This window comes from Brassica napus, chromosome C5, assembly GCF_020379485.1.
Source record: "Brassica napus cultivar Da-Ae chromosome C5, Da-Ae, whole genome shotgun sequence".
Classification (NCBI taxonomy): Eukaryota; Viridiplantae; Streptophyta; class Magnoliopsida; order Brassicales; family Brassicaceae; genus Brassica; species Brassica napus.
The window spans coordinates 40,397,843-40,416,451 of NC_063448.1; the positions used below are offsets into that span (position 1 = coordinate 40,397,843).

General features: G+C 31.9%; 1 protein-coding gene across 1 annotated transcript; it reads right to left on the bottom strand.

Annotated features, from left to right (window-relative positions):
- Positions 1-9,871: 9,871 nt before the first annotated feature.
- Positions 9,872-11,501, bottom strand: LOC106394458 (transcription factor bHLH87). The gene has a single exon (XM_013835030.3). The coding sequence runs from the start codon at positions 11,232-11,234 to the stop codon at positions 10,227-10,229; it is 1,008 nt and encodes a 335-aa protein (XP_013690484.1). The 5' UTR covers positions 11,235-11,501; the 3' UTR covers positions 9,872-10,226.
- Positions 11,502-18,609: the final 7,108 nt, after the last annotated feature.

The following is an 18,609-nucleotide window of genomic DNA, read 5'->3' on the forward strand; positions in this document are numbered from 1 at the left end:
ACCAGCGACCGAGGTTCAGTCCAAGGCGTATATCTCTACAACCAGAAATACTTTCAACATGAAACCAATATTATTGGATTCTACACTCAAGAAGGAGTCCAACACAATTGGAATCGAGCCAAACTATTCACGGAGCAAGACGTTATGAATTTTACAAGTCAGAGGTTTTCCAGCCCGTCCATCTGCGAGTATCCGACTTTAGAAGGCGATTCCAGCCCAAGGAAGGAGCGGCCTGAACCGAAACCCATCATAGGATTCAAGAGGGATCTCTCAGGTTTCCAGAAAGCCCAATATCAGGAGAAATGGCCCCGGAATTATGAAGTTATGATCCAATCTCCAAAACCGGTCAAACCAGTTCTACATTTGCCTCAATTGGAAGCTAACCGGTTCAATCAGCTTCAAACCAGACATTGGCGACCAGGAGATCATTTCAACAAATCAGTAGATATTATAGGAGTCCAGGAGGAGTTCTTCAATTTCATACCATGCACCAGCAACCATTGGATCAGGAGGATCCTCATTTACTTCAACTTGCCTTATTTGGAGTCTCAAGCATTAAAACTCCAACAGCTCTTTTTCCTTCAGATTAGGCACGACATCAGCACATTCCAAACCATAAACAAGGTTCCCAGGAAGCTTAGTTATCCCCTCAAACCGTCCACATGCAAGGAGAACGCCATCTACATTCATTTGGCCAAGATTCTCATAATAAAGCCTCCAACGGCTAGTTTTCATGGACCTATCAATTCCTTTGCTTCCAAGTTTATTATTTCGATTTTATTTCTTTCCTTATGTCATTTTATGACTGTTAGAGAGTCCCAGTATTCGAGCCTATAAAGCTCAATTAGTTTGTCTTTGTAAATTACCCTTGAACTTTTATGAATGAAAATACAGTTTTTCTAGTTTCTCAAAACTATTGTTCTAAGTCTTAGAGTATTGTGAGAAGCAGCTCTTGAGCATCCAGACTTATCAAAGCCTCCTTTCATAGAGCTTTGTGGCATCCATCATCCCATTTCCATCCACCGATCGATCTTGAGAGTGATACACATCCAGCAAGACCGGTTCCATCTTCATTCATCTTCCATCCATCGATCCTTGTTGAGAGTGATATACATCCAGAAACAAAGATCCCATCTTCATCAATCTATCCTTTTTCTATTTGTTTTTATTCATATTATCATCTTGATTCATATTCATATTTGTTTCTGTTTGCATTATAAAACTCTAAAAACTCATAAAAATCGGTTCTCATTGTTCTCAGGTTGTAGCTTGGATCCAACCTCTATCAATTCGTGGGTTACCCCCCCTGTGCCTACAACAATATGATTTCATAAGTCTCTCGACCAAAACACTTTACTACTCGATCATGGTGCGAAACAAGTCGAGAATGCTAGGTCTATATGTGATGCTTAGGCCACACGGCCATGTAATGTGATACAACGATCCTAGAGATCGGTTCATGAGATATGCAAGCAAGGTCACACGACCATTCAGATATATTGTCTCTCTAGGCCACACGGCCAAGCTATGATGCATTAAGCCACACGGCTTTCAATCACATGATGCAAACAATGTGATCTATCAAGGGCACAAGGCCGCGAGTATGAACAATACATCGGAATGGTTAGGCCACACGGCCGTTCGGTATGGTTCATAGCAAAATCACACGGCTACAACAGAATATAATGCAAACAAGAATAATCCATTTAGATGCATTCAATCTTATCATTCAGTTGCATATCAATTAGGGTTTACCAATTTCAAGGTTGGTAATATGCGGCTAGATTTTAGGGTTTCAGAATCAGAGTAATCTAGCAACCTAACTCTCATGCAATATGTAATCAATCCTAAACCTCAAATCAATCATTCAAATTTTAAGCAATATGAGATTTAAGGTTTCAAGGCCTTTAGGAATTTAAAACGAGATTTAGGGTTTTAAACATTTAAGTGGCCGATTTTATCAACATGAGGTTAAGGGTTTCAAAGCCTTAAGATTTTAGTTTCGAGATTCAATCAATCTATTAATCTTAAAACTCAGATCATCAATCATTCAATCAAGCAAGAACAATTTAAAATTGATTTCAAGCTTTAGGGTTTTAGGGTTTTCGATTCCAAGATTTAGGGTTTTCATAATTCAGATCAGAACAATCAATCAACATGTTCTAATGGAATTGATTTCAATCTAGTGATTATAAGAAGATCAGTTTTAGGTTATACCAATTTTTAGGGTTTATCAAGAACATTGGATTTCCATAATAATGGATTAGGGTTTTAGGGTTTGATCATTATGTTCTTAGATTAATCGGTATACCTATGTTTGTAGGGTTGAAACCGGACAACCAAAGAGAACGGATGAACCTCGAGCTGCACACGGACGGACGCGAGCTGGTTGTCGTCGGATGCGAGCTGAACGGGACGGGACGCGTCTGCTTCCTATCGGGTTCGCGAGCTGTTTCCTATCCGGTTTGCAAGCGGCTGATCGGGACAGCGAGCTGGTTGATCGGGAACACGAGCTGGCTGTGATGCGAATGGAAGATGAGGTCATCTAGGATCAGGAACACCTTAGGGATGGAGCTGATCGGTTGCTGACGAGCTGGAACGTGAGCTAGGACGGATTAGGGTTCGTCGGGATTAGGTTAAAGTCGTCGGCTAGGTTAGGTTTAAGGTATTGGTGATTTTAGCTTAGATTGTAGAAAACAATCGTGCTGATAAAGTGTTGTAATTAGAAGATTGAAGATTGAATAGTTATGTGTATTTCATTAATGAATAAGACATCCCTTATATAAGGATTACAAGATAGAGATAAAAGGAAAGAGTACAAATCCTAATCTAACTAGATTTAGGATAACTACTAAATACATTAATGGAAAGATTACATATACAAGGAAAAGGAAATAGGGTTTCTTTTTCTCTAAAGCTTGTGGTCTCCTCTCTCTCTCCTCTAAGGCATGTGGACGCCTCTCTCTCCTCTCACTAGGGTTTCAGCTATGTCTCTTTCTTCTAGGATTTGGGCCGATTATGAACCGGACCGGTTATGGACATTCATCACTTGATTTATAACACTATCCTTATTTTTTAGATTTATTTACAATTGCATAACATTACCTTTTCTAGTTTTTTTTTTTTAAATCTCTACTTAAATCACAACCAATCAAAAGGCATCTATTATGCTAACTAATTACATGCAAACAGTAGTTAATATATTTTCATTTTTGTCACGTTTTTTAATAACCAATTATATTTGCAAAATACCCTATTTAGGATTTGAAATTTGATAATTGCATTTTATATTTTAACTTTTGAAAAATACACTTCCTTAATTATGAATTGACCTTTTTACCCAAGATATAATTCGAAATTAATATATAAATAGAAATTAATAAAATAATATCATTAAAATTAGTAAATATGTGTGATGAGATAAATATGTTATTTTACCATTTAAATTTTACAATAACAAAGATAAACATGTGAATTATGACTTGTTTTGACTTTATCATGATGTTTATACAGATTTCCCTTTATTTTATTTTCTTCAACTTACATAAACAAGTCATGTTGTTAAAAAAGAAAAGCAAGTCACGTTTGTCTCTACAAAATTTTCATCTTCTCTACTGGAGTCAAGTAAGTTCTAGCTAATATGATGTATTCGGATATGTTTTTTTTTTTTGATTTTGAATATGAAAAAGAATTGCACTGGTTATTATTCATCGGTTTGTTCTTCTTTTTTCACGTGTCATGAAAATCCAATAAATCTGTTTGAGCCAATGATTTGATTCGTGTATCTTACAAATTTTTTAATTTATGTTGTTTATATAGAGATGGAGTACAAGATTCAAAAAGGAAGTAATGGAAAAAGAAAGGCAGAGGAAGAACAAACACATACCAACAGTTTAAAGTCACAAAAAACATATGGTGTTGCTTGCATTGAAGTCTTATCGAAAGATTACTTTCATGTGTATATGAAAGAGTTGGAAGAAATTCTGAACAGTGGATTCACAAAGAATTCCCTATCTCTAACGATTTTTTTAAAATAATTTTTTTTTAAATTGTTTAATTGGAATTGATAACTATTAAGATTGGGCAATTTGGTAAATTTATATATAGATAAGTGTATTTTTCAAAAAGCTTAAACAAGGGTGTATTTTTCATATTATATTCTTATTAAAGTGCATTTATCCAAATTTTCCCTAAATGAAATATAATTCCAACTTAATAGCATTCTTTTCTAACCAATTATATTCAAGCACTATTTAAAAAAAAAATCAAACTAAACGATACACTAAATTTAGATTATTCAAAGTTCACTTTACACTCTAAATAAAAAGGTTGATATCCTAAATCACTCAAATATAACTTTGACCTACACAAACCCTAAACCCTAACATACATACAATTAAATTTTAAAACTTATCAACAAATTAAATTTTAGATCTAAAATAAATAGAAATACAAACTTATCATAAACTATCTATACTATTAAAGCAAAATCTTTCTTATGATTTCCTGATTTTTTCAATTAATTACAAAAATTTCCATTACCATTTTTAGAATAATTTTAATAATTTTTGCTACCTATATATTCAATCAATAAAAAACAAATACCTATTTTATAGTAACTATATGGCGTAGATTACGATCAAAAGATTAATATCAATAATTAGTTTTATATTCTTTAGCAATTTCAGAAGATATGATGGCATCAACTATATTCGGATTTCCTAAACTAAACGATTCTTATGCTATAAGCCTATAACATATTTGTCCACTAAATCGTTAAAAATAGGTCAATCTACTACTATAAATAAAACCCTTACTATCGTAATACACATCAATCACCACTATCTTTTTTGTCGACAAAAAAATACACATCACCACTATCACCCTTATACATTTACAAACATTTTATTTTCAAATACATACATGTTTATCTAACTAAGATACTAGCCCAATCTATAATGTCTACTACTACTAATCGAAGCCCAATATATAATGTATCCTTTTCAGATACTTAAATAACATAACCCATTTTGTTAAACCTACTGTATTTTATTCATTTTTACTTTCATTACAATAAACTTAAGAAAATATATAGATACAATCAACTTAAAAAGATATAAAACTGCACAACCTGCACAACTAAATTTATGGATTAGAAATGTACCACTTTATAAATTGATTCTCAGATTCAACTACTATTTTGTAAACATAAACAATCATTTTTTTAAATACAAAAAAATAAACAATCAGCATAACTGTATTAGCACAATAACATATTATGTATGTTTCAAAAGGAATTTTAAAAAGGTAAATCATCCCGCGCTTTGAAAGCGCGGGTCAGAATCTAGTTATACTATTATAGTAGAATCTCTATTAGGATTATATCCTTATTTTTTAGATTTATTTACAATTGAGTAGCATTGCCTTTTCTAGTTTTTTTTTAAATCTCTACTTAAATTACAACCAATCTAAAGGCATCTATTATGCTAACCAATTACATGCAAATAGTTTTTAATATATTTTCATTTTTGTCACGTTTTTTAATAACCAATTATATTTAAGCAATATTAAATATAATTTCAACGTAATCACATTCTTTTCTAACCAATTATATTCAAGCACTATTTTAAAAAAAAATCAAACTAAAAGATACACTAAATTTAGATTATTTAAAATTCACTTTACACCCTAAATAAAAAAGTTGATATCCTAAATCACTCAAATATAACTTTGACCTACACAAACCCTAAACCCTAACATACATACAATTAAATTTTAAGACTTATCATCAAAATAAATTTTAGATCTAAAATAAATAGAATTACAAAATTATCATAAATTATTAATAACAAAAAAACTAATGTTGTCATATCAATAATTTTTGCAATTTTCTATTACCATTATTTCATTTTTCTCAAATGACATAATGAAAATTTCATCAAAGTGTAAGAAATTACAAGTTTATTGGTTAAAAGGATTTTAAAAATATTATCATTTTTTGAGGTATTTAGCGGATCATCCGATATTGGATCGTGGGTTAATAGCGGGTTTTAGGCATGGGCATATTAACCGAAACCCAAACCCGAACCGACCCGAAAAACCTAAACCGAAAACCGAACCGAAGTTAAAAAAAAATTCGAACGGGTTTACGATTCAACCAGTCCGGATACCCGTACCCAATTGGTTGTATCTGATACTCGAACCAATTACTCGAAGTACCCGAATATATGTATATATATATATTACTAACCCTAAACTTACATCTTCCATTCCCATTCATTTTTCTGTCTTCTCCTTCTTCAACGTATATGTTCAGTACATACTCAAACTCATTTTACGACTGTATGAATCACTATACTTTGCGATTTTGATTTATGTTTGATTACAAGAAAGATTTGCGATTTGTTTTCTCTTTGCTCTTTACACATGCACGAGCTCGAACATTCATTATTATCCAGGTTTGATTTCTGTTTGATTCTGATGTCTCTTTGATTTTTATTTATGAATAGATGGATTCTTTACCATTTTCTATTCAAGATAATACAAATAGAAATTACACGAAGAAAAAGAATACATGCTCGTGTTCCTCAACGTAATAACAAATCAGAAAGATCATAAATCTTATATTAAGTTGTTCAATCTTATAACTTCAACAGTATTGTTTCTCGTCTCGCGGGGTCAAATCAAAGATACATTAAAAAATTATTATTTGTTACACAGTTCGATTATACCCGAAATAACCCGAAATAACCTGAACCTTAAAAACCTGAACCCGATCTGAAGTATAAAATAACCCGAACGGGTTTTGTACCTCTCCACCCAAAACCCCAAAAATCTGAAGCACCCGACCCGGACCCGAACGGGTATCCGAACACCCAGACCTCGCGGATTTTATGATTTTTTACGAGGTTTTATCGGATTTTTAATTAACAAATTTTTATTAAAACCAAACCGGATTATACAGACTTCTCGGGTCTATCGGTTCAACCACGGTTTGGGTCGGATATGAAAACATTGCTTGGAAATTTAAAAATATAATAGAACAATCTTTTTTTGAAATACTAATAGAACAAATTTTAAATTATTTGTTTGTATAAAATTTATAAATTCAATCAAATTTTATCAAATTGTTAAAAATATACCCGTATTTTTAAAGAATATCAAAATCTAGTTTATATCAAAGTGATCTTCTTCTGTACGCGTTCCATTTCTTGTATGAAAATTTAATGTCTGTTTATTTCAAGCCCAAATAATATCAACAATGTTCATGCATGGTCACCTCGTTACATTTTTCAGTATTCTCGTGAAAATGTTTTGGTGTTTCTAATTGTCTCAGTCACTAATTAGATAAAGCTATAATGAATATAATTGTTCTAATTAATATATTACTATAAAGTTTACTTAATTAGTTGCATATGTGTGCTAATGTGCATTAGTTCGATATAAAAGGTTATACTTTGGTTTATTTTAAATTATCTCATAAAATTTACTTTATGTTGGTATATTGTAGTATTTTTCCCTAGTATATTCTGGTTAAGTGCATACAGATTTTTAGCGCAAAGATTATCAGGTTACGTGAAATGATTAAAAGAGAACTATATTTTAACATAAAGAGCTAATATACTATTAATATTTACACCCAAAAAAACCTATATTGCTTTGAAAAGTTGAAAAATTCAAATTGATTTTCTGAAAGAAGAACAAGTTGAGGAATAATTAATGAAATCGAAATGATGATAATGTAGGGGTATATCATATCGGTTGATGATTGTGGACAACTGGATGCTGTTTTCGTTAATTATAAGCTAAGAAGTTGCCAAGTTGATGGAGTAAGAAATATTCAGCTCTCGTCATCAAGTGTGTGTATATCCTCTGATTTGACAAGATACTTTGTTCTTGAAATTAATTTTATTTGCCCTAATAATTATAATACTTAATAAGTGGATGGACATGTGTACTCATGAGGTTGTTTGTTTGATTTTGCGGACCATGTCTTTGTACCATAATTTTGGAGGATTTTCTCTTTGAATTCTAATGATTAGTAGGACCAAAATCTCGGATTTATTAAGTAATTAAGGTTATATGTTAAACTTTCCGAAAATAGGTTGCTTCAGAGGAACATCTTTGTCTAAAACGTTACACGGAAACAAACAAAAAACCATAACCGTTCAAAGAAAAAGTCAACAAACATGATCGATCTCTCTTATCTCACCAGCTAGCAAACCTCCATCGATTCCTGACTTTTCTTTTGGTTATAATATAGTTTTTTTATAAAAATGATTGTGTTCTTAGAGTTTTCCGTTTGTTGGGAGTCAACTTGAATATATGATATTATAATATCTAATGTAAAAATCATATTTTATCTGCCAAATCATCCAATGTATATACTTGACTTAAAATGTTTGTCGTTATAGATAAGCCTGTTTTTCATAACAAGCTACCAAACCAAGTCGGTTGCATCTCGGACTCAGATTGTTTCATTACTTTGATGACTCAATAACCGTTATACACTATAGACTATATTTCCATCCAATTGCCGGGTTGCAATAGGCCTTAATTATGGGTCTTTTCCACAAGTAACTGCATATAGTGTAGTTTTTTTAACTAGGAGTTTGGGTTTGGAGTGTAGTCTCTTCTTGATCTGGAACAAATCTATGCTAAGACAAAACATGATGTAAATTGTAAAGCATCTCACTTAGATCAAACACACACACTAAAAGTCCAACAATACAGTCAATACTAACTCTTGCGGTCAGCCACTAGCGTACTTCATCCAGTTCAGTGGTAAATAGAGTATTTGTGTAATTAGACCGTTTGTGCTTCCGTGTTTTGTTGTTTTCAATAACATACCTAAATCCAAGTAGCGATCCATTCATGATATTAACACAAAGTCACAAACAACTACATGTCACAATCTTTTTCATTTATGTAGTCTACGTTTTCTAAGTCATTTATGTAGTCTACGTTTTCTGAGACTGTATACATCACGACATCAGTTTTTTTAAAACTTGATGGAACACATTATGTATATTAAAGACCTTATAAGTTACATGCAGAACACATGGAGTTTTCTGGATTTAAACAGATCAAAAGAGTTCCAATTAATTAGTGTAACTAAATCAGACTAGTGCATGGCATGGGTTGCGGGTTTACCGGTCCAAGTGATCGAATCAGATGGGTGGTGATTATCCGATTTTGACATCCGGTATGACACTGAAAAATGTAAAAATAACCCAAGTAAAAAAGAACACATCCATGAAAAGAACAACATAAATAATAATAAACGAGGAAGACGGTGTTTAGGAGATATTAGGGGGAGAAACAAGACAAAAACCAAAAGACAAAAAAGAAGAATAAAAAGAGAGGGTGATAGAGAGAAGCATGTGGTGAGCATTTTAGGGTGTTTGAGTCAGGTGCGAGTTCTATTCTCAAGGCGCACGCCTTCAACATTCTTAACTCTTTATTAATCTCTAAACAAACTGTTAAATCTCTGTCTTTATATATAACCAAACAAAAACAACACAGTTCTGTTAAGATAAATTTAATATAAAGTATACAATAATTTTCTTCCACCAACTAACTCTATTCAGCAATCAGGATATATACATACTGGCTTTTGGCTGAAATTTATCCTGGAAGTAAAGACAGATCTGAAATCAGTTTTTGTGGATCAGTGTCCCTAAGTGCCAATATAATAAAGAAAAAACCTTTAAAATCTTGCAATATAGTTATTGATATTAATGTAAAGTTTGAGCGACAGTTTATAGATTACAAGAAAAGGAGGATGAATATTTAATCAGTTATATTCTAAAAGAGTTCTCCAAGAAAAGCTAAAACTTTTTAACAAAAATTGTAAAAAAGATAATAGAGATAGAGGCACTTTCTTAACACTTTTGCTAATAATCATTTCTTCATAATTGCAAGTATCTTACCCTTTCTTTCCTCTAATAAAATAATAAAAGGGTGAAAAAATGTTGCAGAGACAGTAAATTAACATCTTTAGGGCTCTGTTTTTCACAATTTCAACCCTCGAAATTCCACAGATACTACAAAAAGAGAATTAAAAAAAAAGAACTTTGTATGAAAAGAAATGCAGAAAACAAAGACTGGAAAGTAGAAACAACACTGCCCAACACAACATTCTTGCCTTTTCTTGAGAACTGCTAAAACAATCAAGAAGCTATGATTCTGTTGATGATGATGATGATAATGACGAACTGACATGTTTAGATCTGATTAGGGTTTTGCATGGGAAGAAAAGAAGGGTGGAATAAAGGAGAGGAGAAGGAGAGATTGGTTGGGTCAAGCTTGGGTCTCAAGTTTTCTAAAGCCTTTACTTGCGCTCTAAGGAACTTAAGATAATTAGCAGCCTCATCAAGCATTGAAGCAGTGTCCATCTTAGTCCCACCTGGAACCAATGTCTGTAAAACCCTAATCTTCTCGCTTATCCTCTCCCTCCTCTGCCTCGCTGCCACCGTTTGAGGATCCGTCGATATCTTCACGTTCTTCCTCTTAGGCTTCTCAACGGTCTCCAAACCGAAGTTCACCGGTCTGAACGCAGCGGCTCTGTATATCATCTCCTTCATCTGCGCGATCGCTTCTGCATCAGGCTCGGCATTATCAGACAAAGAAGCTGAATGTCCGAAACTGATGTTGGAAGAACCACCTCCTTTCTCTGTTCTTGGTTTCTTGGATTTTGTTTGATTCTCATCGTATATAAGCTTGAAGCTTCCCTTCTCTGTATCATCTTGAGGATGATGGACAAGACGGAAGTGACTTCCTGTCTCGTCTCTGTTTCTCTTCAAAGACTTAGGCTTTGTTGTTGTGTCTGTAGTGATCTCTCTGTTCTCAGACTCTGCAGATGAGATTCCTCCACCAAAGCTCCAAAGAGTCTGACAATCTGAGAAAAGCGCAGAGATTCCTTCGTCGTCTTCCGTCGAAGTGTTCGTCGTCGCTGATAGCAAACACTCCAGCGATGATGGATCTATGGAAGCAGCTCTGTTTCCGACATGTTGTTGATGTTGAATCTCATCAATGACTCCAAGATCGGACATGAAACAGCTGCCAAGATTCGGATTAATGAGCTGGTAAGATGAGAAAGAAGAAGAACAGAGCTCTCGAGGGATCAGCTCATTGCCTCCCCAGATCAAATCTGACCCTTGATGCTCCGTGATTTTGTTCTGTCGGTTCATACCGTACATAGCTTGCGCATAAACCGATTCTAATCCTTCCATTGGACCCAAAAGAGAAAGAAAGAGAACAAAGAGATGAGTGCAGAGAGGAAACTGATAACGGTTCTGCTTTATAGAGTTACAACCCCCAAAAGGGAAAGAAACAGAAAGAGGATTTGCTCAGAAAGGAAAGAAAGTAATGAAGGCTCTGTTTCTGTTCTGTTTCTATAATGAGCTCTGCTTAGAGTTATAGATGTTTTTGCTATAAAGAAAGGACTTGCTACACCTCTATTCATATACCCAGATTTGTTATTATGCACATAGGTATATATATATATATATTTTAAAATATATACGTATAGATATTTGTATATTATTATAATTTAAAAGGTCCCAGCTTTTGATGAGATCAATTGTTCCTCTGAATCAAGCACTAGTTCTGTATATTGGTATGGATGGTTAATTTTTAAATTAGGGTTAAGCTCGAAATAAACCCATTTGAATTATAATTTTAAAATTTATCTATATGACCGCCGTCAAAAAGGCTTTAGATATATACATAAAGAACATTTTATCCCTTGACTAACAACCCCAGATTATTCTTGCATTTGCTTTGAGTTATTTTTTCAATAACTTTTATGATAAATATTTGAACATTTATATCATATTAAGGGTCTGACTGGTTCAAACGCAGTGACTGCGATTGCAAGAGTTTGCGGATACGGGTGATTGCGGTTTCTAGTGGTTTTAAGAAATTTGTACGACTGATTCTGCGGTTAGAAATTTGTGCGTTTGCGGGATACGTATTACTGGTTAACTACCAAATACAGCAGCAGATAAATAATAAATTAACAATATTTCTATTTTATATAATTATATATCAAAAATCATAATATTATAATAAATATAAAAATTACATTTAGAAAGTTATAGTTTTAAATTTTTTAAAATTATAGAAAATAATTTTATTTTAAAATTTTATAATATTAATTAAAATATAATAGATATATTTTAGTATTTTTATAATTCTAATTTAAATTTTTTATTGAATATTTTTATTCTTGTATTTATATTGTTTTTGAAAAAAAAAAAATTTCCACAAACACTAGCTGGAACTAGCTTCTGAATTTATGAGGTTTAGAGCGGCTTGAAGCGGTTTATAGCGGTTTGAGTGATTGTTTCAAAACGCCAACAACCGCTACCAACCACAAAAGCTGCGTTTGCGGGTGGTAACGGGAAAACAAGTCATACCCTAAATACTGTTTTGGGAGAAAAATTCAGTACATTATTAGTTCCTCTGTGTAATTATGTTTGAATCGCGTATGTTACCATAACTATAAAAATATGAACAAAACTTAGGTTCACCCCTTGGAGAATGGTTAAATTCACTCCAACTTTTATAATCAACCAAAGTACCATGTTGAACTAATTAAAAAAGGTAATAAAATTAAAAAATAAATGACTGAAAAAAACAACACGATGTTAATACCGTCTGCGAAACCCGAAACTCTAAAAATCGAAAATCTAAACCCTAAACCAAAAACTTAAACTTTAAACCCCAAATCCTAAACCCTAAACTCTAAATCTTAAACTCTAAACCCAAATCGTAAACTCTAAACCTAAAACTCTAAACCATAAACCATAAATCTTAAACTCTAACCCTAAATCCTAAACCCTAAATACTACCCTAAATCCTAAACCTTAAACCCATCACTTGATTAGGGTTCGAGTTTAATATTTAAGGTTTAGAATTTAGAGTTTAAGATTGATGGTTTAGGGTTTAGGGTTTAGGAATTAGTATTTAGGGTTTATGGTTTAGAGTTTTGGGTTTAGAGTTTATAGTTTAGGGTTTTGGGTTTAGGATTTAGTATTTAGGGTTTATGGTTTAGAGTTTTGGGTTTAGGGTTTAGGGTTAAGGTTTAGAGTTTTAGGTTTCAGGTTTAGGATTTATGATTTAGAGTTTTAGGTTTAACTTTTAGATTTTTTTAGTTTCGGGTTTTGCAGACGTTGTTAACGTCGGTATTGTTTTTTTCAGATTTTTTTTTTTTGATTTTGTTATCTTTTTTAACTAATCTTACGTGGCATTTTGGTTGGCTATAAAAATTGAGGTGGGGTGAATCCAAGTATTGTTCTAAAAATATATTGAAAAAGAAATAAAAAAGACACAATATTTAAGTGGATAAACCTCAATATGAAAAACCTAAAACATAAACGTTTGATTTTAGAACAAGTGTGCAACAACATTCCGAACGTAAACTTGATACCTCTCGTAAACCAGATTTATTCATTACTTGATCCGAAATTTATTTTAGTTTTCGTGAGTAGCTGATTCAAAATCAATGTTTTACACATACTTCACGTCATCTCCAACTCACTTTTCTAATTTCCTCTAAACTTAAAACTCGACTATAAATGTATATTTTTTAAAATATAGGTCTTTATAATAGATTTTCTCTATTTTTAATAAAAATGTAGAGAAATTCTATTTTGCATCTAAATATAGAATCAAAAATAGCATTTTCTAAAAATAGAAAAATTGTATTGACCATCTCCATAATAAAATTCTTTTATTTTAGAGAAAAACATAGAAAATATATAGAAATGAGTCTGAAAAGCTCTAAGATAAAAATGAAATTACTAATGGCAGTTGGGAAATGATCTTAAATCTATACTACTAATACACATATGTATATATATGAGGTTGGTATGCATTATATAGTTCCTGGATTCGAAGAGCATCTTTTCGTAACCCTAGAAAATAGATATAATAATTGATAAAACTATAGAGCATAGAGAATATGATTATGCACTTGATGAAAAGGGAGATGTAATTTAATTAACATCTATGAGTGCTTGAGCAGAGAAAAAGGACTGACATCCTTTTAGTATCGTGCGAACTGAAAAGTTTACGGGAAATGTCGAAACGAAGTTGCGAATTAGGGTTTGATTTCATTTTCGTGAATAAAAGAATTATGTTAAGTACATTTTATATTATATCTAATCATAGTTTTGATCATGATCAAGCTGCAAAAGTAACTTGTAAGTTATATACTATTTCTTATACTTCTAGCTGTTGGTTTAGTTTACCTTTTCGTTATAACCATGAGTCAATAATGATCAATATAATATCTACATATCGATCTACATATACTGTACACTTTTTGCAAACGAAAATTATAAAATGTATGTTTAGAACGTAATATTAATTTTTAAAATCCTAACGTTTATTCCAATTATTTGTCATGTCAGGTAAATATATTATTGATACATGAAAATGGTATCAAGTACATGAAAAATGAAAAGCTTAACCAAATCAATCAAAATGGAAAGCACATTACCAAACCTTTTTGGGAATTTAGTTACTTTTAGTTACAAGTTATAACGAAAGCGAACGTATATAACGAGAACTAGATTTCGATCCGCGCGGATGTATTTTTTAAAAAATATGATGCTACTTGTTTTTTATGTCACTATTTAGGATTGGGCAAAAAAATCTAAATCGAAGAATCGAACCGATTCCAACCCGAATAAGTAGTACCAAATCCGAACCGAAATTGATTAAATATCTGATTATTCAAAATTTTGGTATTTGAAGAACTGAAACCTAATCCGATCCGAACCGAAATATTTTGGGTATCCAAAATAGATTTATATATTTATATATATTAATTATTTTTAGATTTAATATATATAAAAACATCCAAAATATATATGATGCTTTTAAGTTCGTTTAAATACTTGAAAATATATACAAAATAATCAAACGTAAATATCTAAAATAGTTACAATATACTCAAAGCTCAAAAAATACTTAAATGATTATTGATTCTCTATCCAAATATTTAAACCAAACCAATTTAAATTGGTTATCCAAATCCGAACTGAATCCTCAAAGATCTGAGCCGAACACGAAATTCCAAACAGACCCGAAAACGAACCCGAACGCCCACTCCTAATTTCACTATGATATATCTTATATGTGTCATCATAGGTTACAAAAAATATGTGTTATCATATAATTAATCGTATTTTATGCGTACCATCAAATAACTTTTCTTATAATTAATAATATTTTATATGTACAATCATATAAATAATCGCATATATTATATTTTAAAATTTCAATGTGAAATATAAAATACCATAATTTAAGTTGGTGTTTGAAATTGAGCTTTATATTGTATTTTTCTTATATATATTGAAAACATTTTTATAATGGTTATTGGAAAATATGTTACTAAAAATTAAATTTTGAATATATGTACATTTTTGAATGAATTTTAATATAAATTAATTTTAAATTATTATTTTGATTTGAATATGTATATCAAATTAACATAAACTCATTACTTTTTAATATAATGTAATGGACTTCTAATTTTTTTAATAGCATAAGACCATTATTTTTTTTTCTTAACTTACTGCTATCCATGTTTTCAAACAATCCTATTTTTTTTTAACTGCTATCTATGTTGCCAAACAAAAGCTTAAAGTACTTTTACTTTAATAAGATAGATATCGTAGTTTTACAATGTCATAATAAATTTCCATATTTGCGGAAATCCTTTTTTTTTTGCGGAAATAGTAATAAAATGTACAGTAATTGCCATTTTACCAATACAGAAGTGTAATTATACCAAACATCTTCCATTATATATTATCTTCAAAATTAGAATGTATATTTCAGTCTACAAATAATCCAATCAAATTAATATTACCTCAATATTCAAGTTTGAGTCCTCATGTAAAAATGAAAAAAAAAACATGGGGATTTTCTATTAGTAGAATTGAGAACAAAATAAATGGAAATATTGTAGGGGTAAGAAGACACAAATAGCAACATCAGCTGGGAATAAAAGAAGAACTCTGCTTTAGTGTAAATTATACAAAACATCGCAATCTGTAGAACGGTGAGAAAGAGAGAGCAAAGAAGGCGACATGACCTCCCTGCCCAACCACATGCCTTCCATAATCCCACGCACAGCTCATTCAATTTTTTGCTTTTGTTTTTATAATTGTCAACTTTGTTATATCGTTTTATCCCACTGGTTTGCCCTCCCTTACTCATGTTTTACACTTACCATCGATGTTTTCTTCCTCCAGATAAATAAACAAACAAAACGTTGGTGGATTTATAAGCAGGTGTTACGTACAGTTTGAGCTCTCTAATCACATATATACACAAAACTTTATAACAATTCTTTTTTATCTTCACGGTGATGTATAAGAATAAGAAAAGAAACCCGACGTAATTCAATAAGTGATTTCGTTATGCACTATGGATGTGCAAAAATATAAGTAAAAAAAAAAAAAGAATCATCATTAATATACTAAAATCCCTTTCATGCAATTTATAATTATGGTACATAACTTTATTTAGCTAAATATATATATGTTAGTGATCACTAGATTATTTCACACTTTCATTTTATTAGAATTAAGTTTGACAACAGTCAAATCTAAATATATATATATATATATATAATATTTCCCAATATTTTCAGAAAACACACATACATAAAAGAACAATTTTTTAGAACAAAATTTATATGGATATAATACATGAAAATTTAATCTCTAATTTTTTTCTTTCTAAACCCCTAAACACTCCATAACTGCGTCAAGACTCAAAATCCAAAAAACTTTTGTCGAGATCCTATTCATTAAAATTTTATCAACCGTTTTAATTAATCTGAATCAAAGTTTTATACTCTCTCTGTTTCATAAAGAGTGTCAATTAGACACTGTTCACACATATTAAGAAACTAATTAAATTATATTTATGTTTTTTTTTTGTCAACAACATTACAGACTCATATACTCTGTAAACCACACCGTAAGATATTGATCCATGTGGCGACGAAAGACAGCTGTTTTCTGACATTGTGTGCTAGATTATCCGTCTTTGTATTTTACGTCCTTGGTACATGTATAATCTCTGAACGTGTAAAACTCTCTTTCAGACTCCTGATATCTTCCAAATAACTTGCAAAAGCTGGCTATTCTTCTGGTTTTGAAACCATCTTCACCAATTGAGAACATCCGTTGCAAACGTAACCTGAAATTGTCTTAAATACCTCATACATTCCATTTCCCATAGTAACGCCTCGAACTCTGCATACAGAGGAGAGAGAGACGCTCTTACGTTCCTCGCTCTCATCAGACCCTCAAATCCAACTAAAGTACTGAACCAGCCCTGGGCAAAGAACATATCCTCCTTTTTCCATGATCCATCTGTAAAACACCATCTGCCGGGAATTGACGTAGGAGTCGTAACTTGAGTCTCTGTTCCCATCTTCTCTGCCGGGAATTTATGTTTTCATTAATATCATCTATTTAACCGATAGTATTTTAGATAAATATATTTATTTATAAGATCAATGCATTTTACAATTAATATTGAGCTAAAAATAAGGCGACACGTCAGCATTTTAGTGGATCCTACTTTTAAAAAGTATGAAAAAAAGTGTTAAGCATGTGGCTCGAACCCAGGTTATTAAGATATAAACACCAACTTTTATACCACTAAACTAAATGATACTTTGTACATTGATGGCCGAAACTAATATATATTTATGAAGGTCGGAAACCTTTGCTTCTTCGGTTTTCTCTGTGGGCCGGGCCTACAAGTGTATTATGAGTTTCATTTTTAAATGAGGTTCATCACGATATATGAACAGAACAACAATTATAGTTTTTCCATATTGTAAACTGTCTTCGTTTAACATGAGTTAGAGTTCTTTTCATCATTGTCTTAGACAAGTCTGAGTTACAGAGTTGCGCTGTGTGTCTGTTCGTAATCTATTTTTTCACCGGTGAACTCTTCATCTCTCCATCTTAAATCGCTTGATCTTAAATGTTCATGATTTGTAGCCTTTCTGTAAACCCTATATATATGATTCTCATCTTTGATGAACCCAATTTGCATCTCCACAAAACTCACTGATTCCTCTTAGCTTTAACGATCTTCTAGAAAATGTCTTTCTGCCTCTCCAGTTCCTCAAACCGGCGTTCCCGGCATCCGTCACTCAACCTTCGAGTCTCTCCGTGTTGGTCATAGTAGCCAGAGCATAGCCTCTAACCTCCTCGCTTATGGGATTCCCTGAACTTCAAGAAAGACAGTGAGTTTATGGGAATCACGGTTCTCTTCCTTGATAAAAAGGTAAGTTAATCTTCGATTTATTACACTTATTTAATATAATTGTTTTAATTGATTTCCTGATTCTTTGTTAAATAATATTATTTGCAGATTCCGTGATTCATGGGTTTATTCCCTCCGGACGTGCTAATCATTACATGTCATCTTTGAAAGCCGGTTCCATTGTGAAAGTCGATCGTTTTGAGGTTGTTAGGTGCTCAAGCATGTACAAGATAATTGATCATCCATTCCTCATTCGTTTCATCTCACCAACTATTATTGATGAAGTCATCACGGGTG

What these genes read in the sequence shown, in the direction of transcription:
- LOC106394458 (XM_013835030.3), bottom strand. Translation starts at nt 11,234, where the DNA reads ATGGAAGGATTAGAATCGGTTTATGCGCAAGCTATGTACGGTATGAAC.